At 45.7% G+C, this 23,425-nt stretch overlaps 1 protein-coding gene and 1 long non-coding RNA gene across 11 annotated transcripts in view; one reads left to right on the forward strand and one right to left on the reverse strand.

Annotated features, from left to right (window-relative positions):
- Positions 1-23,425, reverse strand: part of IQSEC3 (IQ motif and Sec7 domain ArfGEF 3) — a 136,827-nt gene that overhangs the window by 14,150 nt on the left and 99,252 nt on the right. For all 9 annotated transcript variants that reach the window (XM_083700001.1, XM_083700006.1, XM_083700008.1 and 6 more), the window contains 4 exons: positions 15,866-16,027; positions 3,389-3,511; positions 2,175-2,341; positions 1,581-1,720 (listed from right to left, as the gene is read on the reverse strand). In XM_083700001.1, coding sequence (XP_083556127.1) covers positions 1,581-1,720; positions 2,175-2,341; positions 3,389-3,511; positions 15,866-16,027 — 592 coding nt within the window. The remainder of the gene's footprint in view (positions 1-1,580; positions 1,721-2,174; positions 2,342-3,388; positions 3,512-15,865; positions 16,028-23,425) is intronic.
- LOC310826309 lies at positions 14,044-22,829 on the forward strand. Of its 2 annotated transcripts, none has more exons than XR_014555724.1 (4): positions 14,044-14,214; positions 15,907-15,980; positions 19,973-20,193; positions 22,326-22,829. It is a non-coding gene; the product is annotated as an uncharacterized lncRNA (long non-coding RNA). The 2 variants fall into 2 exon arrangements; XR_014555725.1 differs by lacking the exon at positions 14,044-14,214 and adding an exon at positions 14,222-14,584 and having other exon boundaries at positions 15,907-15,971.

Genomic DNA, 23,425 nt, shown 5'->3' on the forward strand with positions numbered 1-23,425 from the left:
CAGTGGCCCCATTTTGGCTCCAGTCTTATTGGCACTCACCACCTGAGTTCACTATTAGAGGGAGTGATTTATACAGGGCTGTCACTGCAGATGGCACTTTGCAGAATAACATAAGCAAAAAAGGACAGGCCTCTGCTTCAAGGAGTTTATGGTCTAAATTGTGATGAAAGGAAAACAAAAGAGTGAGGACAGGGAGAGGAGAGAGACAGGAAAAGGGGGGGCATAATGTATATGTAAAATGCAGTTACATGTGCTGAAGCTTAATTTCAGTAGGGGCGAGGAGGACTAACTAACTAATTACCGCTCATGGCTTAGAAATCAGAGAGAGAACAGCTGGATCGTCACAGGAATATCTACACAGTGATTCTCCCAGGAAGGGGTAGACAAATCTGTCCATTTCATCTTCTCTCGATTTCTCATTTTTTTCCAGTTTTAAGCTCGGTTCTCCCTATTTCCTCATTAGCCTGAATGCCTGAATTTTTTTTTAAGGGGAAAAAAAAGTCCTTACAAAAAATTGTCAGCATTTTAATGTGTGTTTCTTCTAACTGATAAATTTCTGTATGCATTTGGCCTAGTATGAAACAATTGTCCCTAAAACAATGTAACTTCATATGTTATTTTTACTAATAAATGCATATTTACACACACTCCCCCCCCCCGCCCCAAACATTCCCATTTCTTTACACGTTATTCAGGTTGGAGAACCACACTGCAAAATTTGGAGAAGTGCAGTTAACAAAAGATATTGGTTTGTGCATTGTTTTGGGAAGTGTGATTTAGGTAGGCTCTTGTTAAAATTAAAAGTGAACTGAATGCCCCACACCTACTAAAAGGCTCTTTGCAGAACCCACCACCGTATACCCCAGGCACATGTGGTCTCTGTACACACACATGGGCCCTGAGACACCTTCAGCCTTTTGTGCCTTCCTACGGACTTGGCTTCCAGGTTACAAGGCAGGCAGGGTCTGCAAAAACGATTGCTGCCCGGAAAATCAGACAGACATACTCAAGACCATTTTCAAGGGCAAACAAAATAAAGAAATAATGATGCAAAAATAATAATAATTATAAATGAGATCAGAGAACACTGCAGAGAAAGAAAAGAGGAGATGGGCACATTAAAGGAAAACGTAAGTCAGAAAGAGAAGACTAATCATATAATTCAGTGGCAGAACAGCACATGCTTCGAATGCAGAAGGGCCCTAGTTCAACCCCTGACATCTCTAGTTAAAAAGATCACAAGCAGAATGTGATGGGAAAGACTTCATCCTGAGACTCTGTATGAAGAGGCCTTGCCAGTTCAGTGCGAAGCAGGGGTTTGTATCTCTGGCCTTCCAGACGCTGTTTAGACTCTATCTGCCACCATACTTGACATGCTGGCTAGGACTGGTGGGAGCTGATGGAGTCTAACTGGTTCCCCATTCCCGAGAAGGACAATACTGGGCCAACAGGATAAATGGTCTTACCTGGCACAAGGCAGCTTCATAAGGAAAAAGTAACCATGAAGCAAACACGATTGCAAGGGATGACAACAGCAACAACAGTAACGCAGATTGCCTTGTGATGGGCAAAAGGCTCACCGTTTTCATTCCAACAATGGATTTTTCTACTTTGGTCACATAGGTTACATGGTCCTCATTTGATTTGAGCTCTCTCTGTTGGATCCTCTCATAAATTCCCACTACCAAGTCCCGGGGAATGTCAGCTCCATCATCCACTCCTGTGAAGCATAAACAATGAGAACAGAGATAAAATATAAACCTGAGCTACAAGGGGGTGTGCTTTTTCAGAGGCTTGAGAAAGAGAAGATAGAGTCAATGGTTGGCTGTGATAAATGCACATGGTCATATATTTCTGTCCCAGTAAAGGCTCTGGCCAAAGAAGAATTGCCTCTGCAAACCTGTTGGACCAGAGATTATGGGGAGGCGCAATAACTATGGGGAGGTGCATTATTTTTTTCAATTTCATGACCAGCTAGTGAGCAATTTCAAATGTACATATATTTACAAGATCAACAATGTAAATAGGTCTTCTCCCTCTCTCGGAGAGGTGGCAATGCTACTTTCCTCCCTTCGGGTACACATATTTTAGTTATTTTGGTGTTATGTGCTTCTACCTCTGGCTTGAATTCTACTTCACGATGGGATTATGGCTCATCCAAGCAATGCCCTCACCTCTGAGGTTCCGAATAAAGTCCTCCAGCATCATTTTCCTGTCGGGTTTGATGTTAGGGCTGTACATATCCGTGTTGAGAAGGATGATGGCAAAGGCCAGGATGAAGATGGTGTCTGGGTTATGGAATTGCTGGACTACGTCAGGGTTACACATGCAGTACCGCTGGCTGCAGGTGGGGGAGACAAAGTCAACACACATGAATGGAAATCAAATGCCACTGCTATATAGATTTAAATGTCTGGGGATCCTCATAATACATAAAGTCTGACTATCAATGATGACACCAAAGTTTATTTTATTCCATAAAATTTATACACCACTTGACTGTTTTTTAAAAAATGCTTCAAAGTGGTTGGGCCTACAATCCCTGAGCTATAACTCAGAATAAAAGAACAAGCCAATCACTTTAGGTAGATTCAAAAGACCAGGAAGCATGTTAGATTTAACATACACAACTTGCAGTGCATCAGTTGGTTCTACAAGCACACAAACGGAAAAGTCTGTTTGCCAAGAATAACTGATCCATGACAGAAATGGGCATCTGGGAAAAAAGACTTTGGCAATCCCACCCACCATTGCACCCAATGTGTTTTCATTATACGTGATTTTGGCTTTAGGCATGATCCCTGGAACATAACCCCCGTGTATGTTGAGGGCTTACTGTATTTGAATATGTGCAGAAATTTCCCTGCAACAAAACTGTGTGCTTGTGGCAATCTTCTCACAAGGGTCTGAGTTCTGCATGCCTCAGAAGTACTGCCGAGAGTACCACATGTCTCAGAAGTGTAGCACTAGAAACAGGGCTGTTAGTGCTGTAGCGACAGCCCTCTGGAATCAATTACCAAATGAAATTAGACAGGTACCTGCTGAAGATGTAAGAAGGTTTTCCCTGACATGTGACCTCCCCATCATTTATGAAATTGTAAATTTGTAGGAATGGCTTACATCTGGTGAGCCTGTCAATGCCGTCTGGCTGATTTGTGGGGTAGCACAACACCAACCATAGCCACAAAACTGTGAAGGAGCAGCACCCTTCATGGGATCTTGCACCTTCCATGGCCCACTGGAATATCACTACAGAAACCTTTAAAACCTACTCATAGGTTTACTCTTCCTTGGGTAAGGGGAAACTCCTGGCTACTCCTCAGACAGTTGACCTCCAACACTGGAAGCAGTTGCCTGTCAAACTGTACCACATCAGCGCAGCTCTTACCTGAAGGCTTCAATCAACCTCTCCACCTTCTGGGCCTCTCCCTGCACCCGGATGTGGGCTTGAAATTTCCGCAAAGCTTCATCAAGCTCCATGCCAGAGAAGTCCATCTCATCTACTACACAGCTAAGAGAAGGAGAAAACAAACAGCATTACTACAAGCATCTCTGCATAACAGCCTCCTTGAAGATGTACGAAGGAAAAACAGGCCTATCGCAACAACATGGAAGATCTCAGCAGGAATCCCATTATTCTTTCCTTAAAAAATCAACCAAATGTAACTATACTCCATCTTGCTTCTGTATCTTGCTCTCTTTTGGCTGACATCCGAGCTCACTCAGACAAAGCCTTGGGTCTACTGAAGATATATTTCAGTTATATTTTTATCCCACCCTTCCTCTCTAAGTAGGGAAGGGCAGTATGCATGCCTCTTCCCACAAACCCCTCCTCAACATCCCTGTGAAGTAGATAGATTGAGAAGGTGGGAGTGGTCCAAGGTCACCCAGTGAGCTTCATGGCTGAGTGGGGATTTGAATCCCAGGGCATTAGGTCTTAGTCCCAACATTCTGACTGAATGCTAGTATTCATCAAGCCTTCTCCAGTCTTGTGTCCTCTGGGAATTTTGGCCTGTGGTTCCCATAACACCTGAACACTGTCCATGCTAGCTGGAGCTGCTGGAAGCTTTAGCCCAACAACATCTGGAAGGCACCAAGTTGGGGAAGGCTGGTCCACAATGGGTGGCAATGTCTCTGCAGGGTTCTAGACAAGAGATTTCCTCAACCCTACCTGGAGATGGCAGGGATTGAACCTTGGGATTTTTGCATGCAAAATGTGTGTTCTGCTACTGAGTTATAGCCCTATCCTAAACAGGAGTGGGCAAATGGGGAGAGGGCATTTCAGGTCAGCCTTAAGGTGAAGTGCCTTGAACAGTCCGTGAGTGCTGTACAGATACTAAAGTGTTGCCGTATGTGTGGACTCAAATTTGGGTGGAAATAACCCCCTAAACCAGCAGTGGGGAGCCTGAGGTCCATGGGCTGAATACAGTCCTTCAGCCCTCTCTACCTGCCCCTCAAGACTCCCCAGGAAACACACACCCCTCCCCCCAAAACAGACCCCTGTCTGTACTCTGTACTCCATGCCCTCCTTGATAATCTCTCTTGTTTGCCTGTATGAATGGCAGAGAGGTGTAGGGGTATACCCGTCTGCAGATATCTCTAGCTTGCAAAGCTGAAATCCATCGCTCCACCTACCTTTGCCTCTGGTCCTGCCCAACACTGGCACACAGCCCCAGAGGTGTCCCATGAGGAAATGCAGCCCTGGACTGAAAAGGGTCCAAATGCTTGGTCTAAACTAAGTCTCTGAAGAAGAAGAAGAAAACTATAATCTGTCTCCAGTTGCAGAGACCTGGGTTTGGTTTTTTCCTGTGCCAGAGGAACTGTTGATACCACACTCAAGTATAAAGGGGAGAAAAATCAATGTGACTATTCCCCCAAGACAGTCTTTATTTTTCCCTTCAAGGGGCAGATCAGAGGATGCTTGCAGAAGGAGAAAGAGCACTAAAGAGCTATCCCTCCTCCTCTCCCGTCCCTCCTCCTCTCTGTTTGTTATTTTTATTTTACTAACACATGCACTTCCTCTTCCCATGGGGTCACATCAAGGCTTCTTGCTGCTAAATGCTTAGCTTTGATAACTGCAGAAAACTTCCTAGTTAATCAATACCAGGTTCACCACTGCAGTCACCCCTGGAGACTTTAAAATTTGGAGGAAATACAGAAAAAGAAATAAATACTTGAAGTGCATTGCGCTTCCTTGCACGAAGACACCATTAAAGACTGAAGCCTACTCAACAGAATGGGGACTATAGATCCCATCTTCTCCATCAAGGGAACATCTGAGGCTGCATTCTCCATGACAGGGCATGGTTAACGACTGTAACCTAAAGATTTATGAGTTCTTAGCAGTTATCTTTAATTTTGCCTGGAATGGCACCAGCGTTACTGTACTGTTATGAGTTTGGGGTGTTAAGCTGGGTGCCAGACCCCTCTAATCCCTGGATCCAGCAAGTGTTAGAATTCAATCAAGGCTTCTAATTCTTAGAATAGCTAGGCTAGCCTCCTGGTGAGGTGATAAGACTGGGTGATGGGCTATTCAGGGAAACAAAGGAAAAGGGTTCTGTGTGAGACTGCAAATGGTTGGGGCATCTCCCTCAACTCACAGATAGTTCAAAGGACAAAGCCTTAGTGTAGGGTTGAGGTAGCAGTGATGTCACCCAGAAGGAAAGCAGTAAGAAGTGATCTACTTGCAAATCTCTGGGTAATTTTTATAGTAGACCAGAAAGACTCTCATTTGTTTAACAATTTCAACAAACAAAAAAGGCGACTCTTATGCCAAAACTAGGGCACTGAATCGAAAAAAAGAAAAAGAAAAAAGCTTGGGGAGAAAGCAGGAGATGGTTTGTGGGTGGCAAGGACTGCGAGCTCAGGTCTGCTGCTGAAAACAAATTCCTGGTGTTCAAGGATATGTTCCTTAATTCAAAGTCTATGTCTGGCCCCTAGGCCCCTATGGGTCTGGGTAATGGGTCTTGGGGGTACAATCAAAAAACAAAGCAGATCCTGTAACCTTTAAGCCTCTGCACAGCCCTGGTTTAAAATATATATTGGCTAGTTGAGTTTGATGGTGGGGGTGTGCATCAGTGTCTCCTAGCTACTTCTTATTTTTGCCAGCAATATGATCATTCATAACAAATGCAAGACCAAGAGGGAGGTGGAGAGGACAAGGGGGCTTGTCACATTGGTGTTTACTGTGAATTTGAGGCTGATTTCTGGGCATTGTTTACATGACACTACCATCAACCAGAACCCATGCCATGTGTGGTTTCCTAAAGTAACCAGCACAAAAATGGATACATAAAAATTCAAGGACTCAATACCTTAAGGACCTCCCCTCACAATCCTGTGTTTGTCATCCAAGGCCCTTCTCTATGTCCTGCCTTCCCGAGAGATTTGGAAGGTGACAACACAACAGGCCTCTTCTGTGGTGGCTCCCTCTGTGGAATTCTCTCCCCAGAAGGGCTCGCCTGGTGCCATCATTACATGTCTTTAGGCACCAGGTGAAAACATTCCTTTTTACCCAGCCTATCAGCCATTAAATAATCTATGGCCTGTTAAACTGGTATGTGCTAATGTTGTTGTCATTGTTGTTTAATTATGCTGTGTATTATGTTTTTATTATTATGCTGCGTAAATTATGTTCTTAATGTACACTGCCCTGGGCCCTTGGGATAAAAGGCAGTTAAATAACTAAATAAATAAATAAAAGAAGAAAGAGAGAGAGAGAGAGAGAGAGAGAGAGAGAGAGAGAGAGAGAGAGAGAGAGAAAGGAAGGAAGGAAGGAAGGAAGGAAGGAAGGAAGGAAGGAAGGAAGGAAGGTAACTAGCTGCCAAAATATAGGACAACACAGGGCCTGGCTCTTTTATACATATCATATGTATAATATACATATTATTTCATGTCTAATTTTGCCTGTAATTAGTTGGGCTTTAAAAATAATAATAATACACAAGTGGTTCAGACATAAGCAGCTGCTTGATACAAGAGGTGGTTCAAAAGCAAGCAAAGGTTGATTGGGTTGGAACTGCTTAATTACAAGTATAAATCCCTTTAAAACAAGATCCCTCTTCCTTCATTTCTAGCCACACTGTTGAAGCTGCACAATATAGACATGATTATCCCAAAGGTGCTCCCTTTAATAACCTTTGGGGATTTTTCAAGCATTATTATTCTGAAGGGAGGAAAAAATAGAGCACTGAGTCATAGAGAGAATGCATTTTAACATGAGTATTGGTTATGTATGTAACAAACAAATAGGTATAGCTATGCAAAATAAAGACGGTGTGTGTGTTTTGTAGCAAGTGATCAGATTTTAGCATGGAGCTTTTATAAATGTACAGACAAACAGCTGCACACAAACTTGAAATCCATCAGATGCTACTATTTGGCTGATTGTTACTAAAGACTCTCCTGGGATATAGTCTCTTCTACTTTTCCAAGCATCCCTTTAATGCGGAGGCAGGTTTACATGGACGACACATAATAAACCTAAGTAACACTGAGTGCCAGTAGAGCTTTAAAACACATGGGGGGAGGACACAATTCTATTGTGCTTGAATCCAGAGCCACTGAGATCACTTTCATCACAATTCCAACCACTGTAATTTCTTGTTGGTCCTTCTGCCCACAGGTAGCATCGCCAGAAGAAACCTCAGTGTCTTGCCAGTGCATATTCTGCCACAAGGCACCTAGAACAGGACTCATCGCAGCACCGGAGGCTCACAGTGCAAGGGTTTGGGAAAGGCAGGAAGCAGCTGTACCGTTGTGGGCCGGGGATGTGCTCAGCCAAGCGCAGTGACCTATTTTCCAAGCTTTTTCCGCTCAGGTGACAATGCAGCGGGAGCCAGCTTCCCACTAAAAGCGTCTGCAAAATGAACTCGTAGCCCACACTCAAGAAGGGAACAGAGGAGAGGCAGCCAGGTGGAAACTCTTAAAACCACAAGACACAAAGATATTAATAAGTAACAGCCCTCTTCCCTCCCTGAAATAAACAACTTCAGGGCAAGCTAGGGGAAGGGGAACTTGCCTCGCGTTGCTCAGGCAACATCCCTGTTCACCAGGGGTTCCCACAGTGGGGTCACAAACAACTCAGATGCTGCCCCCTCTTTACACCAATCTACCTTCCCTAATGCACCTTGCTCCCCTAGGAAGAATGGGTATATGCAATGTGGGGCAATGTGGATAGGAAGACTGGATGCAAAAGAGCACAGTGTTTGAATTGCTGGGATGTGAACAGATGCTAGGAGAGGAAATATTTATTAGATATTATCCTTCCTTCCTCACATTTGTGAGTTTAGCAGAGTGGCATCCATTTGCAGCTTAAAGGGAAGCTTAGCTAAGCTTGTTTTAGTCTTTTAGTTTAAGTAATCCAAGCAGAGGTGGAGCTAGCTGTTCTGGCACCCGGAGCAACGCATAGTGTGCACACAGCGGCGGGACAAGCTGAGCGCGGGGCGAGCGTCCCGGGGGGTGACACACCCACCGCACACCCCTCCTTCCTTCTCCAGTGAATCCAAGATGCTTTAAGGCAGACTGGATTTTCCTGGTATTTCCCCCTTCTCTCCCCCTTAAAACAGCAATCACACAATCAGTCCTGTAAAAGGTAAAAATAACATTTACTCACTGAGAATACTTGCTGAAGAGTAACAGATGTAGCAACTTTGTTCAGGCAGGCTTAAAATGGTAAAATCTGGCCACCAAGCCACTGGCCCAATTATTCATGTCAAGCTCCTCCAAAATGCCAAGACCTCCAGGTCCTTCAACATTTGCCAGATGAAATTGTGTTTTGAGTGAATATAAGGGAATGCTTAGGTGAACACTGAACGTAAGAAGAACCCTGTTGGGCCAGCCCAAATGTCCATCCACTCTAGTGTTCTTCCTCTTTCCTGGAGTGGTCTACCAGAAGCACCCAAAAAGCCCCCATGAAGGGTTTGAAGACAACAACCTTCTCCTGCTCTTGTTCCCCATCACCAAACTGAATAGGTGGGAATGGCCACCCCAAAGATATCTCTGCAGAAGTGACAAAATCAGTACAGTGGTACCTACAGAGGGAAAACAGCTATTGGAAACACTTGACAAATAGATGCATTTGGATGAAAGGAATATAGGAAGCTGCCTTATACTGAGTCATGCCAATAGTCCATCCAGCTTAGTATTGTCTTCAGTAAGGACTCATCCACACTTTTCTTTGTCCCTAGCTTTTGCTCCACTGCTTTCCCCTGGAGAAACCCGCTCTTTAGTGCTAAACTGGAATGAAAAGCAATATGTGGGAAACCCCATAGTCGTTGGTTCCATTTCAGCACCAAACCAGGAGGAAGCAGCAGAGCAAGCAGAGGTGTGGATAAGCCCCAAGTGACATTCCCTAGGAATGACAGAGATTGAAACTGGGACCTTCTGCATGCAAAGCAGATGTTCTACCTCTGAGCTATGGATCTTTTGTATGTTTAACAGCAGTCCCACATGCAGAAACTGAACAGTCCCTGGCATAGGGGAAAGTGATGGGGAAAGCCTTGCCTCCTTAATTTCTGCCTGCCAGGCTGATGCTAAAGGCACAGGAGAAGAAACAAAGGCTGGCAACCACTCATTCAACCACAGAGGCTGCTGGTTTCATAGAGGAGATGAACTGAGAAATGTATTGCTGTTTCATTGTGATGGCGATGACCACGCGAAGCCAAGGGCATTTCCTTCCTACACAGATGTACTGAATTCCCTCCATGCTTTGGGGGAAGTGGGAACTTGTTCCTTGCACCTGTCAAGATTATTTATGAATTTGTTTCCAAACTGTCTACCCCACATTTGTAACCCGCAGGGCTCCAACAGCAGCTTATGGTTAAATACACACAAAAAGACGAAAACCCATACAAAAGGCAAGACACGCAGAGCCCGATGAAAATAATGAAACCACCAGGACAAGCAAGAGAAATCTAGCTAAGGCACAACAAATGCCTTCCTGAATTGGAAAGGCTCAGCCATCTTTCTGAAACAAGTGAGGAGTTTCGTAGAGAGACTGCTGAGAAAGCCCTGGATTTGCCAGCCAGTCACCAAATCGCCCTTTGTTGAAGGGCTACAGCTCACCAGCACATGTTTTACATGTCAGATTCAGTTCCTGGCATCTCTGGGTAGGTCTGGGGAAACTCCATATCCCAGAAAGCTGCTGCCAGTCAGTAAAGGGAACACTGAGCTAGATGTAAAGGTAAAGGGACCCCTGGACCATTAGGTCCAGTCATGGCCGACTCTGGGGTTGCAGCGCTCATCTCGCTTTACTGGCCGAGGGAGCCAGCGTACAGCTTCCGGGTCATGTGGCCAGCATGACTAAGCCGCTTCTGGCGAACCAGAGCAGCACACAGAAACGCCGTCTTACCTTCCTGCCGGAGCGGTACCTATTTATCTACTTGCATTTTGTGCTTTCGAACTGCTAGGTTGGCAGGAGCAGGGACCGAGCAACGGGAGCTCACCCTGTCGCGGGGATTCGAACCGCCGACCTTCTGATCGGCAAGCTCTAGGCTCTGTGGTTTAACCCACAGTCCCTGAGCTAGATGAGGCAACAGCAAATGAGCTTCTTCATGCTGCACACAGTCAAACTTTAAAAGAAAATTAGACCATTTCATGGAGGAAAGGGCAATTGATGGCTCCTGCCTCTGATGGCTACGCTTTGCCATAACAGTTGGAGGCAGCAATGCTTCTGAATGCCAGTTGCTAGAAACAGCAGAAGGGAAGAGTGTACTTGATCTCAAATCCCGCTTGCTGGCTTCCCACAGGCATTTGGTTGGTCACTGTGAGAAGAGGATGCTGGACTGGCCTGATCTGGCAGGCTCTTCTGATGTTCCTCTGCTACTTGGTACATTTTGACTATTACATATTTCTGGGAGAGCTGAAAGCATTTCCTGTCATTGTGACCTTTGAGAAAGAACATAACACACCTGCTCATTCATCGAACCCCCTTCAAGGCTCGACTACGCGTTGCACAAAAGAGGCAGGATGGCACATCCATTTCCTGAAAGTCTGATCGGCTGCTTTCCGCCAATTTCTCAGTGGAAACAATGGAATTGCAAGCTCTGGACAGTGAGGAGACCAGTTCGCCCTCCAGGAAAATAGATCAGAGCATACTGCCCCCAATCTAACAAACAACCTGCTCCCATTCACCAGAATGCCTCTTGGATTCAGAAAAATAACACCCGCTTTGGAAACAAATTGAAGACGACAGTTGTGCCTGACCTTCCCAGAATCCTTCGACTTGCACAACAAACAGCCCACCCCCAGTGATGCTGCCAGCTCCATTCACGGAACGAGCCGTCCACTGCTTACCCAGCGGAGCTTATGAATGAACGGGGAGGGTATGACATTCTTGAGACAAAACATAAGGAACAAAAGGTGAACGGAATCAGGGCAAGATAGATGGACAAGAACAAAACAGTGGCATAGAAGGATGCTCAGGAGGGCGGAGGAAAGCAAATGGATAGAGATAATGACAGTGGGACAGGCATAACGGAGCTGATCTCTCAACCATGCTTAAGAAATTGAGAGTGGGCTAGACAGGTCACTGTCGCTCCCCTCCTTCCTTCCCCTTTGGCCATGTATTCCCCCTCCTTTCTCAGTGTTTCGCCATTACAACTGCACAGATACTACCCATACTTAATGCTAACCAGGTTCCCCATTGTGACAATAAGGACTGAAGGGTTTGCACACACTGATTAAGAAACATCTTAGCTGCATTCACCATGGCGAGCATCACTGCAGATGTAATGCTTAAGCCATAGTTTAGGCAAATCAGGGAAGGGTGGAGGGAGGAATTTACACCAGTGAAGGGAGGAGGGCAGAGGATGTTGTGTGCTTCCTTGTTGTCTGTTTCCACTTTCTTAGCAATAGGAAGCACTCATAATTTTTGGCAATATGGGGGGAAGAGGATGATAATAGAAAGATGCCTTATATCAGGTCCATCTGATTATTGGTCCTTCTAGCCCCGTTCAGACTGCTGTCCATGGTTTCATGCAGAGGGTTTTCCCTCTTTCCTTTCTTCAGCTATTTGATCCTTTTACCAGGAGGTGCCAGGACTTGGGTCCTTCTGCATGTAAAGCATGTGATTGGCCGCTGAGCTATTGCCCCTCCCTTGCAAGTTAGCCAATCGAATCTTATTAGTGCAGTTCCCTGTGCAGGTTTCTAGCAAGCTATTCACACCCAAAAGTCATTTGAAACCTCTTTACTATATTAGAACATCGGAGATAAGCCAGGGGCTTATCATGACCGTTGGGAGGTCAGCCTTCTCAGGGGCACACGATGGAGAGTTTCACAGCTTCTCTAAAAGGAATTCTATCATTCACTCATTTGATTTGATTAATCTAGCAGGGCTGCACTAGCTGGATCAATTCTTCCAGTACACATTTCAGGCGATGTTCATACAAGACTGAAGCTAGACAGGCACAGGAAGACGATGCAATTAGAAATAATTTCAAACTGGGGAGTGCAGGGGAAGGACCGTGGTGGATTTGGAACTGTGTGCATTTGCAATGAGCAACCGCCACTATCACATTATCACATGCAGCTGGAGCAACTACAGGCTCAAACAGCCAGTTTCTTTGGGTTTATTGTGAAAAAGGAAAACCAAAGTCTTCCAGCAGTGCTGGTGGATAGCTTGCATGGAAAGCAGTTCTGTTGGATGACTGGAGATAAGCATCTCAACAGACACATCTGAAAGGCCCTCTTTTTCAGTGACTTACGATTAATTTTTGATCATAATAGAGGCTCTTTCTGGGAGTAAGTGCAGCCCTCACTTTGGCTACTGGAGCAGGGGAAATGTGGGTATGTGAAACCATATACTGTTGCTCTTAAGGAAGCCTGTCCATCGACAGTGAATGCATCGAGAAGAAAGGGCTCATGTTATGACATGCAGGGTAGATGGGATGGGGATGTTTGAAGCATGCCATGTGCTGTGTACTTTCTTCATTGCAGCTCTCTCCCAGTTCTTAATGGGGATAAATTCATTCAATCTGGTTTTTTTCCCCCTATGTGAACCTACCTAATTCATACTTCCGGCACCAGTAAGTGCATCAAAACACAGCTAAGCTTTCAAAATTCACACTTTTCTGGATTTTGTGATGCACTTCTCAAACCAAATGAATATATTAATGAAAATAATATACAAAACCTGATTGTATCAGAGGGGATTTGTTCTCTGAAATGCATATATAGGTATATCTCTAGTATATTCATTGCATACAAAAATGAATATACTAGAGAAACACATACAATAATGCATATGGATTTTTTGTGTATTTTTGGAAAGAAAAAAATTCACTATCTGATGTAGAAACAGGGTGAACTGAACTTAAAGATGAGAAACTGGAAGAAACCAAAATGGACAGATTCACCCATCTCAAGTTATTACACACTCTCTAGTCACCTCTCCCCACACAGGACCAAACAAGCAAAGAGAGAGGGGAGAAGCAAAAAAGAAGACAAGGAAGCAGCCGAGAGCTTTGGAATTCCTGGTCCTGGGGAAGCAGTGAGGTCTCCTGATCAGCAAATTGTAGGCTGCTTTGGATCTATTTCAATTTGTTTGAAGTCTGCACCCAATGCCAACTCTCAGGCAAGTCTGGGCAGTGGAGGAAGCAGAGCTGAGGCAGGCGGCCTTATTGACTGACTGGTTTCTAGAGTGCCTGTATATGAACGAGGCTCTGCACAAAAGCCAAAAAAGGAAAACACAGGAGCTGCCCTTGCAGTTACAATCTAGAAAATCACACACACACACACACGGGGGTGGAAGGCAGAGGAGGGAGAGCAGTTTGACACTGCCCAGGACAAATAGGGTTGTTAAGTGGCATTTACAGCCCATTGGCATAAAAGTGATATTCTCCTTCCTGGCGTTCTTGCTGGGATGGAACAGGAGCAATCATCAGAAAGCAAGAGCCCTTCTTGACCAAACTGAGTGCCCATCTGGTCTAGCATCCTCTTCTCACTGTGGCAAACCAGATGCCATGGGGAAGCCTGCAAGTACTAGGCCCTGAGTGCAACAGTGCTCTGCCCACTTGTCATTCCCAATGACTGGCATTCAGTGACTTTTGCTCCTCTAGCTAGTGGCTAGGCCAAAGTGTCCTTCCTCTCACTTCTGCAGTCACAGGACAACTGACAGTTTAACTGCCATTCCAGCTTTGAGGGGAGAATTAAGATTTACTGCAGATGCTTGTTCTCTGGATGATGGCTGAGGCCGGTAACCAATAACCTCTGCTGGTAGGGGTGCGACCTCCCAGTGGCTCTGGGTCCTCTAGCCTGTGACTGAAGTGACCTTTCCCTTGCTTCCTCAGATACACAGCTATCCCTCTCCCTATTGCTTCTGCCCTAGTTACTTTTAATTGTGGTGCTTGTCACAAGAACATTGGAGGGAGCATGAGCCCTTAATTATATCCAGATCGATATGCATGCAGCATATTAAAAAACAAAAACAAAGGGGGATCAATATTCATTTCACTGGTTGCAAAGAATTAAGCCTGGTGGCTGTCTGACAGGAAGAAGTGGACCTTTAAATTAGGATGCCTGTGCCTGGGAAACGCATCTATGCTGCCTTGGGGGTCCCATGATGGAAGAAAGGTGGGATATAAATGTACGTACTATACATAAATGGGAAAAATAGTTCCCAGAGGAGAAGAATTTAAGTTCGTACTGTAAATACATCCTAGATAATCCCAAAATCAGAGAAGGCCTGACCTGCAGACAAAAGACATACTGGGTTGTATTCAATTAAGTTTTACTCAGTGTAGACCCACTGAAAGTAATGGAGGTCCATTACTTTCAGTGGGTCTACAATGAGTAAAACTTAGTCAAGTTCATTAATGTCCATGGGTTTACGCTGAGTAAAACCTAGCTGAATGCCACCCACTGTAATGTCATCACAGAGCAAGGCCTTTGAAACAGAACAGGAAAAGTGTGCACAAAGGGGTCTGGGAAGGGAGCAAGATAACAAGGGGGAAATTCACAATGCTCTGAGCCCACTTCCAAACCTGAACTGGCAGACATACCAGCCAATCAAACACTGGCTGAAGCTTCCTGCTTGCCACCACCGCCTCCTCCACATGCCCGTTCCTCTCCTCTTCTGCACTACCTCTGGCTATGGGATGTGTCCTTGGCTTTCCCCAGGCTACGTCAATGGAGGACAGGATTGCAGGGTTGGAGCAGGGAGAGAGCAATGGAGCTAGCAAAGAGTGGCAAGGCTGAAGGTCTTCAGCAAGCGTTTGATATGCTGGTATGTTTGACAGCTCATGTTTGAAGACAGGCTCCAAGCTGTCTTTACATCTCACATCTTTAGATATTTTAGCCCCAGTGATGCATGTCCAAGTAGCCTCAATCTGGTGTTTTGAGCTGCAACTGCCCTAGGCTCATTGCTTCAATTCTTTGTGTGCCTTGCCTGCCGTCACTGCGGATGATGTCACTGGCCTTGCTTGGGTCATGCTATTTATTAGTGCTGAGTCAACGTAAAGAAGGTGGGCAATGGGGCAGGAATTTCCCCAAGTCTCTAACTGATTTGGGAGTGTAAGTGTCATTAGATATTTGCAGAAGGATAATCCAGGTCCCCTGATTCCCAGCCTGAGCATTTCTCGCCTCCTCAAGTTGTTCCCATTTGTTAATGTATTATAAACCAGAATACAAACAAATCAGGCAGCCAGATTTCCCCTTCCTTAATGCTGTGGGCTTCTCTGCCTGATTTAAGTGGGATTATTCCCAATGCTCCCCAGATGCAAACAAGAAGCAGATGCATATTTATTTCAAATAAAGAATACCAGGAAGAGAGCAGCAATTGGGGGCGGGGACAGGGGGAATAGCTGCCGGTAGAAGGAGTCGTGGATGATGGGTGAGTAAAAGAATGGGGTCTGGAAAGGCCACTTACTCTAGAACATCCCGGTTGAACTGTTTCTTGCTGTTCCCCAGGAACTCCCCGATCATCTGCCGGCTGAGCCCCTTGCGCTGCAACAGGAAATGCGCCACTCCAATCGGTGTGTCTGGTATGAAGCCCCGAGATATAAGGAACTGGATCCCCTTGTCTGGATTTCTGGGAAGTAGAGGGAGTCAAGAGTCAACTTGCTATTCCCTTCAGTACTTAAGAGCACAGCAATCTCAAGCACATTTCTTGTATCACAAGGGATATCAGAGCACAGGAAGAGCCCTGCTGGGTCAGACAAAAAGGCTCATCTAGTTCAGCATAGTCTCCTTGCAGAGACCAACCTGTATGGAGCCTGCAAGTAGGAACTGAGTGCAACAGGAATCTACTACCCATTTGTGATTCCCAGCAACTGGTATGCAGGAGTGTTGCTGCATCATACAATGGAGGTAGAACATCAGACATCATAGCTAGCAATTCCACAGCACTTATATAGGCTCCCCGTGTAACTCAGAATCCTGATCGCGCAAGTTTCTAAATGCATGCAGGGGGGAGGTGAGGACGGGTAACAAGAGAAGGGACAAGAAGCAGAGGTAAAATTAGCGCATCCCCACTCTACCTTCACACAATTCAAATGGCATGAGGGCTTTAATGCCTGAATAGGGCTATTATATAACTTAGATTGCAAGCTGTGTGTTGTTGTTTTTAAAAAAGCTGCAAATCACCTTAGAGTTCCTTAGCAGAAAGGTGGAATGCATATGCAGTAAGATACACAAATGGAAGTTACATAAGATCCTTTCTGTGGTGTCAACTTTTATTTTACTTTCTACTTTGCAGATCTAATGAAAGGAAATAAAAAAACCACAAATATTGCCAGCTGACCCTAATAATATGAATAGTCTATCAATCCTTGTTTAAATGCACAGATTAAGATACATAGTCCATATGTCCAAATAAGTATCTAAACAAGATCAGTGATTCCCACATAGAAAGGGCAGTGAGATCTTCAAGCCACTGAGTACTAGCTGGTGGGTGATTGTCTTTCCAGCCTTGCAATGTCATGTTAAGAGCTCACAGAATCCACTTTTGTTGTCTGTTCTTCTGTTAGGCCACATTTGCACCATACATTTAAAGCACTATGACACCATTTTAAATAGTCATGGCTTCCCCCAAAGAATTCTGGGAGCTGTAATTTGTTAGGGGGTCTGAAAGTTGCTAGGAGGCCCCTATTCCCTACCCAGAGCTACAAGGCCCTGAGTGGTTTAACAATCAATCCCTCTTCAGGGGGGACTCTGGCAACAGTAGTTCTGGGAGGGAAACAGCACTCTTAACACACTACAGCTCCTGAAATTATTTGGGAGAAGCCATGAATGTTTAAAGTAGCATCATGGTGCTTTAAATATATGGTGCAAATGTGGCCTTATACGTGGGCCCACCCCAAATATATAAAGGTGTCACTTACAGTCATTTTTTAAAAATGGCAGCCATTTTGGGTGCCACAATCTCTCTCGCTGCACTGTAGATCTGAAAAATCACTTTTGGGGGGCTGAGATCTCTCACAGCACCCAAAGTGGGCATTTTGGGATGCTGTGGTGTGCTCTCGTCACAAAAATCTCACCCCTATTTGTCAGTGTGAGAGTGAGGCGCGGGTCATGTACCTAGCTCGGAAATGTGTCCCAGAAGATGCACATCCTGAGTCTGAAAAAGTTGGACAGTATGTAAATTTAATCTGTCATCTGACTGATTCTGTTTGAAGTGTTGGGACTCTCTAAAAGGGATCAACTCTTTCAGTGAGACTCCAGCGCAGAGACACCACCTTTTCCAGAGGATTGAGGGGGCTGATGCGACGTTGCACAACGTCCTGACGTCACGCATGCGTGTTGTGTGTCAGGACATCGCACATGGAGGCCCTCTGAGCATTGAGTTCATTGTTATTTAAAGCTGAATTTGCTCCTTACACCATTTGCTTAGCATGCAGGTGTAAAATAGCCGCATGGAATTATTATTATTATTATTATTATTATTATTATTATTTGTACCCCGCCCATCTGGTTGGGTTTCCCCAGCCACTCTGGGCGGCTTCCAACAAAGATAAAAGATACACTGAAATGTCACATATTAAAAACTTCCCTGAACAGGGCTGCCTTCAGATGTCTTCTGAATGTCAGGTAGATGTTTATCACTTTGACATCTGATGGGAGGGCATTCCACAGGGCGGGTGCCACTACCGAGAAGGCCCTCTGCCTGGTTCCCTGTAACTTGGCCTCTCGCAGTGAGGGAACCGCCAGAAGGCCCTCGGAGCTGGACCTCAGTGTCCGGGCAGAACGATGGGGGAGGAGACGCTCCTTCAGATATACTGGACCAAGGCCGTTTAGGGCTTTAAAGGTCAGCACCAACACTTTGAATTGTGCTCAGAAACGTACTGGGAGCCAATGTAGGTCTTTCAAGACCGGTGTTATATGGTCTCGGCGGCCGCTCCCAGTCACCAGTCTAGCTGCTGCATTCTGGATTAGTTGTAGTTTCCAGGTCACCTTCAAAGGTAGCCCCACGTAGAGCGCATTGCAGTAGTCCAAGTGGGAGATAACCAGAGCATGTACCACTCTGGCGAGACAGTCCGCAGGCAGATAGGGTCTCAGCCTACGTACCAGATGGAGCTGGTACACAGCTGCCCTGGATACAGATTCAACCTGTGCCTCCATGGACAGCTGTGAGTCCAAAATGACTCCCAGGCTGCGCACCTGGTCCTTCAGGGGCACAGTTACCCCATTCAGGACTAGGGAATCCTCCACACCTACCCGCCTCCTGTCCCCCAAAAACAGTACTTCTGTCGTGTCAGGATTCAACCTCAATCTGTTAGCTGCCATCCATCCTCCAACCGCTTCCAGACACTCACACAGGACCTTCACCGCCTTCACTGGTTCTGATTTAAAAGAGAGGTAGAGCTGGGTATCATCTGCATACTGATGAACACCCAGCCCAAACCTCCTGATGATCTCTCCCAGTGGCTGCATGTAAATGTTGAAAAGCATGGGGGAGAGGACAGAACCCTGAGGCACCCCACAAGTGAGAGCCCAGGGGTCTGAACACTCATCCCCCACCACCACTTTCTGAACATGGCCCAGGAGGAAGGAGCGGAACCACTGTATGACAGTGCCCCCAGCTCCCAGCCCCTCAAGACGGTCCAGAAGGATGTTATGGTCGATGGTATCAAACGCCGCTGAGAGATCCAGCAGAACTAGGAAACAGCTCTCACCTTTGTCCCTAGCCCGCCGGAGATCATCAACCAGTGCGACCAAGGCAGTTTCAGTCCCATGATGAGACCTGAATCCCGACTGGAAGGGGTCCAAATGGTCCGCTTCTTCCAGACGTGCCTGGAGTTGTTCAGCAACCACTCGCTCAATCACCTTGCCCAAGAATGGAAGGTTTGAGACTGGGCGATAATTGGCCATCGTGGCCGCATCTAAAGATGTTTTTTTAAGAAGCGGTTTAATAACAGCCTCTTTCAGCGGGTCTGGGAAGGCTCCCTCACGGAGGGAAGCATTCACCACCCCACGAAGCCCATCGCCCAGTCCTTCCCGGCTAGCTTTTATAAGCCAGGATGGGCAAGGATCCAGGAGACAGGTGGTTGGCTTCACTCGTCCAAGCAGCCTGTCCACATCCTCGGAGGTAACAGATTGGAATTGATCCCTCACAACTTGACTAGACAGGACTCTAGTACTCTCCCGCCCCAGCCCTGCTCCCACGGTGGAGTCTACTTCTTCCCGAATCTGAGCGATTTTATCTGCAAAAAACTTTACAAAATCATTGTTAGATGCTATGTAGGTTACCACACAGTAACCTGTAGGCTACATAAGTGCTATGTAGGTTACCACACAGTAACATTGCCCTGAAACACTTTCAGTGCTCTACACAATGTGATTTACACCACAGCCTGTGTTGTTTATGGGTTTGGCTGGCAATATTTCCCCCTGTTTTCCTGAGGAGCTAAGCAAGTTTGGCTGGGTGCTGCGGGATTCCTACAGCTCTCCTGGCTTTCCCTTCCACCTACGGAAATGGCCGCCTACACAAACACCGCTATTATAGCAACACTGCATAATGAGGTTTTCTCCATTCCAGGAATTCCACCCACTCGCTCTGGAATGTGTTGCCGCTTGAAGTGCAGAGTCACAAATGCATTCAATCAATTTGCAGGAGGCTGTCACAATTCAGAATATTACTCAATAATTGCTCACGGGGGAGTTGCATGATTGAAGACATGGAGAACAAGGCCATGCAGAAGACCTCTTGGGCCACATAGACCCAATTTTGTATTGGGCAGCGGTTATATAACGCTGTAGGTAAGCCACTGGTGTTATTAAATCCTGTCAGGAAGGTTTATGTAACCAAGCATCCCGGCATTTATTAGTGGTAGCAATAACAGTTGTTGTTCTGCGGGGAGCATTTTCTGTAACTGAAGGCTCATATACACAGCCAAATGGTGAAATGGAACAGCATCAAAGCCATTTGGCAACCAGAAGTCATTATTTTTTTATCATCATTGAGGGTGTTGCACAAGAGGTAATTAATTCCATTGGGGGAAAGCAGGGCAAAAAGCAGATTGAGAATGTGGTCCAAAATGAGGTACGTGTGCATATGGAGAGAAGGTGTGGAATAGCACCAGCCCTCAGCACTTACTACAAACTGTTATTTGCTTGAGTGTAAGCCATTTGGATTTTAAAGAGGGCCAATTTTTTGTTTATGTTGTTCTTCAGTTTGAGGCGGAAGGGATGCAGTATTCTGGCTGGCTTCATTCTGGTAACATGGGTGCTAGGCAATGAGCAAGTATAATAATCTTGCACTAAGCCCCCAATGGATCAGTGCATCTGGCTGCTAACCAGGCTAGTGGTTCGAGCCCAACCAGGAATGTCTGTGGGCAGGATTCCTGCATTTCAGGGGATTGGACTAAATGACACTCGGGGTCCCTTCCTACTGTACAAGTCTATGATTCTAAGTATGTCCATAGGTGCAGCAAGAATAAGGCTAGAACAGATTGCATATCCAGTAGGAACATAGCAAGTTGCCTTATACTGCGTCAAGTAGTTCAGTTTTACCTGCATGGACTGGCAACAGCTCTGCAGTGTTTCTTATAGTCCTGCCTACAGATGCCAGCAATTGAACCTAAGGCCTTCTGAACACATAGTAGATGGTCTGCCACTGAGCTGAAACCATAGTACAGTGGTACCTCGGGTTACATACGCTTCAGGTTACAGACTCCGCTAACCCAGAAATAGTACCTCAGGTTAAGAACTTTACCTCGGGATGAGAACAGAAATCACACGGCGGCAGCGGGAGGCCCCATTAGCTAAAGTGGTGCTTCAGGTTAAGGACAGTTTCAGGTTAAGAACGGACCTCCGGAACGAATTAAGTACTTAACCTGAGGTACTACTGTACAGGAGATAGGTAGATAGTTGGGTAGGCTATATAGGTCAGCAACATCTCCACTCCTAGGGCGTGTCTGTAGCCACACAGACTAGCTTTCTACCCAGGGCTAGCTGCTTCTCTGGTCTTTCTAACTTCTGTTCTTGGGAACCACTTTTAGGATTCTGCCACCTCCCTCCTTATTCATTCATGGGGGAGAATAACAGCATCTATCTGCTTGGCCCCAGACTTACCACAGGCTTGGGCTGGACATGGTAAGTCTACAGAAGTCAACTGAGCCTATGCTCACACTTGTTCTTCTGCTCTCCTCCACCTCCCTTCCCCTGCCTTAACTCAGCCTCACTTGAAGGAAACAGGAAACAGCAGGGTCTGGTTGCAGGTTCCACTGCCCAGGGAGCTGGCACTCCAAGTGGACCAGATGTGGGTGTGTGGCCCAAAGCAGCCAGGGGTTGGGTTCCAGTGGCGGCAAAACCAGAGGCTGCTTAAAAGCAGGCAGAGGTCCAGATCAGGAAAAGAGACAGAACTAGGCAATCCTTATGCTAGAGAAGAACTGTTCAAGTGGAGTAGACAGCTATGAGGCCAGAGCACTGTAGTGCCTGACCAGCTGACTGAATGCTAAAGCAAATTAGCAGTGCAGCTTAGGTGGCGCTCTTAACACCCACAGCTTGGGCCAGACAGATGTGCAGCATGGAGTTCTTAGAGCTAAGCTGTGATTTCTCAGAAAAGGTTTTTTTCTAATAAAATTTCTGAGTATGTGTTTTGATTCCCCTCTGAAAAAAGAGAGGATCACACTGCGGAATGGTCTCCAATGGTCTCCCTCTCCCTTGCCCCCACACAGTGCCCAGGAACAATGCAAATTCTGGAGGGGGGATGCAAAATGATGGTGAGGTTGCTGACATCATAGCCGCAAAGAGAAGAAGCCATGCCACTGCCACTGCTGAGAGGTTGCTGTATCGGTTGGAGAAAGCCCCACCTTTGCTTTGAATTTTGCTTTCGGTGAAATGTTTGTGACATACCTAATGCAACTGTGTCCATGCCAATTACCTTCCAGAAATGTCATCAACTCAAGTGGCAATACAGCCTTTCTTCTAACAGTCTTCACAGCAAGCCAAAACACAGAACAAATAAAGTAGTCGGAATGTCCCTTTTGATTGCAAAGGAAGGTGCCCTGCAGTCACCCAGGTAAACAGCAAAGCCAAAAACAACACATTTTCTTTCTGCTGTGCATCTCAGAGCTGCTCCCCATGTAATGATTTCAAGTCAAAGGAAATACTCCAGCAATTCTCTCCCATAAATTTAGAATTACGAGTGGAGGTTCAGAGAGCTGTTTTAGGTACACTAAAAGACTTGGGCAGAAAACTGACCTACCGTACATAGAGGATAGGAAAATCTGAAGGGCAAAACTAGCAAAATGTTTCTCTGAAATCTGCTGTCAGCATAATTCCAGCTACGAGTGAATCTAAAGGTGGGTGGTGTAACCTAAGATATGAAATTGGCCTTTTTGGACACAATCAAAAAAACCAAAGCAATTATAATAAACAACCCATTATTATCATGGTTAGTGTGTACAAATACTTACAATGGGCACAACCCAGCCAAAGATAAGCACTTTTTTCAGTCAAACTGCTAACCATGAGCACCATAATCTTTTGTTCTTGAAAAAAGAAGCTTAGGAGCCTTAAACTTTGATCAGATTGCATTCAGAGCTTTGCAAATTTTGGCTGGCCTTGGCTGCCAGCCAATATATGACCTCTTAACTGAAGCAACCATTGAGGTCCTCCCTCCAGACATCCTGCCTTCAGGTGTCAAATGGGTAAATACCAGAGACAAAGCCTTGGGGGTGGCTCCTTGAATCTCCCCCTAAGAAATCCATTTGACACTTGCTTCTCAGTTCGTTTCAAGGCAAGTTAAAACTGTTCCACTCGAAAGAGCTATTCTTCACATAGCAAATGATTCTGAGAGTATGCTGACAACACTAAGGCAGCCCTTCTGCAATTTGATTTACAGCATCTGCAGGGCAAAGGTTATTATTCATATGAAGCCGCCCAAAGTTTGGTAGAATGTGCTTAGTTGTTTTTTTAAAATGAGAGCCAATATGGGTGCAATTCATAGAACATCAGTCCTGGATCCAATTCTCCACTCAGCCATGAA

Source organism: Podarcis gaigeae (genome assembly GCF_964106915.1).
Source record: "Podarcis gaigeae genome assembly, chromosome: 10".
Lineage (NCBI taxonomy): Eukaryota > Metazoa > Chordata > Lepidosauria > Squamata > Lacertidae > Podarcis > Podarcis gaigeae.